This window comes from Saprolegnia diclina (assembly GCF_000281045.1).
Source record: "Saprolegnia diclina VS20 unplaced genomic scaffold supercont1.27, whole genome shotgun sequence".
Taxonomy (NCBI): domain Eukaryota; phylum Oomycota; class Saprolegniomycetes; order Saprolegniales; family Saprolegniaceae; genus Saprolegnia; species Saprolegnia diclina.
The window spans coordinates 63,504-64,917 of record NW_008246094.1 but is presented as its reverse complement, the minus strand read 5'-3'; the positions used below and the strand labels follow the sequence as shown (position 1 = coordinate 64,917).

The following is a 1,414-nucleotide window of genomic DNA, read 5'->3' as shown; positions in this document are numbered from 1 at the left end:
CAACTTTAGCGCGCAATCCGATACGGACTGCGTGTACAAGTTCCGATTTACCAAGCAGCAGATCGTCGAGCTCGTGCGCTTTCTGTGTTTCCCCGACGAAATCATCACGACGCACCGCTACAAAGCCGATCCGTTGGAAGCGATCTGTATCATGCTCAACCGGCTCGCGTTGCCGCATCGGCTTGACACCATGGTCGAGACGATTGGACGCAGCCGCGAGGCCTTGTCCGCGATCAGCAACCACGTAATGATGCACGTGTACGACTGCTTCCATCACTTGCTCGAGTTGGACGAAGCTCGACTTGACGCCGGCTGGATGTAACACTGTTCGGCCGCTATCCATGCTCAAGGGGCTCCCCTTGCAACTTGCATCGGCTTCATTGATGGCGCCGTGCGTGGCATTTGCCGCCCAGGATGGGCAGTACAGAGGGCCGTATACAACGGACACAAGGTATCTACACGATTGTATAACGAGGCGCTAACATTTCGCCTACCGTAGCGAAAGCATGCACTGAAGTATCAAGCTGTGACGGCCCCGATGGCATTATCGTGCACCTTCATGGACCCGAGCCTGGCTCTCGCCATGACGCCTACTTACTAGCACAGAGCAAGCTTGTCGAAAAGCTCCAAAACAAGCTACGTGTAGGCGACACCCGATACGTTATCGACGGAGATCCCGCCAAACAAGAATTGATTGAGTTGGCTTAAATCTTGTTTCCGAGAGAGCGCATTAATTCGATGGTGCTTCGAATGAATTCAAGCTGGACCTCGCGCTCCGATCGCTCCAACTGGAACCGTGCTTCGCGCTCTGCTTTTTCAAGCAGGTACCGTTGCTCATCAAGCTCATGTCGGCGCTGGGCCACTGCGGTTTCCTCCTTCTTCGCAGAAATCTCGTCTTGCTTGAGCTTGTTGGAAGACTCTATGATAGAAGTAAAGTCAACGACAACAGACGCCACGTCCTTGATCGCCCCGCGGCCTTCTTTCTTGACCTTCTTGGACGGCGTTGCCGCGCTGTCGCTTTCTTCGGGGTCATCATCTTCCCAGCGCTTTGCGATCTGACCGTACTGGCAATCGTATGGGCTCACAAACATGACTTCTTTGAGGAGATCCACGTCCGAGGCCACGGTGAAGCGAAACGCCTTTCTCGTCGTCTGTGGAGCCTCCTCGCCAATACTCAGCGCAAGTAAAAAAATGAGTGGCGACCCGGAAAAACGGTTCAGGATTGAGGGGGTCCCATCGTACATTTTTTCGGTGGAATTCATCCGACGGGCGCATGCGACATGTGACAACTTGCTCCATTCATGAAATTCACGTGCACTCTATTAGAGTGATTTTGCAAGCGTGAATTTCATGAATGAGCATTGTACATTTCTGATTGGCTGAAAAGCAGCCTTTGCCACCAATCCACGCCATT

At 53.0% G+C, this 1,414-nt stretch overlaps 2 protein-coding genes across 2 annotated transcripts in view; one reads left to right on the top strand and one right to left on the bottom strand.

The window, feature by feature from the left end:
* Positions 1–482, top strand: part of SDRG_08700 (hypothetical protein) — a gene marked incomplete at its 5' end in the record, with an annotated part of 984 nt that extends 502 nt beyond the window's left edge. The window contains one exon of the mRNA XM_008614594.1: positions 41–482. Within this exon, the coding sequence (XP_008612816.1) occupies positions 41–322 (282 nt within the window). The 3' untranslated portion in view covers positions 323–482. The remainder of the gene's footprint in view (positions 1–40) is intronic.
* A 175-nt stretch (positions 483–657) lies between these two features.
* SDRG_08699 (hypothetical protein) lies at positions 658–1,213 on the bottom strand (the record flags this gene model as incomplete). Its single annotated transcript, XM_008614593.1, has 1 exon — positions 658–1,213. A coding segment is annotated over one exon (509 nt), but the record flags the coding sequence as incomplete, so codon positions are not given.
* Positions 1,214–1,414: the final 201 nt, after the last annotated feature.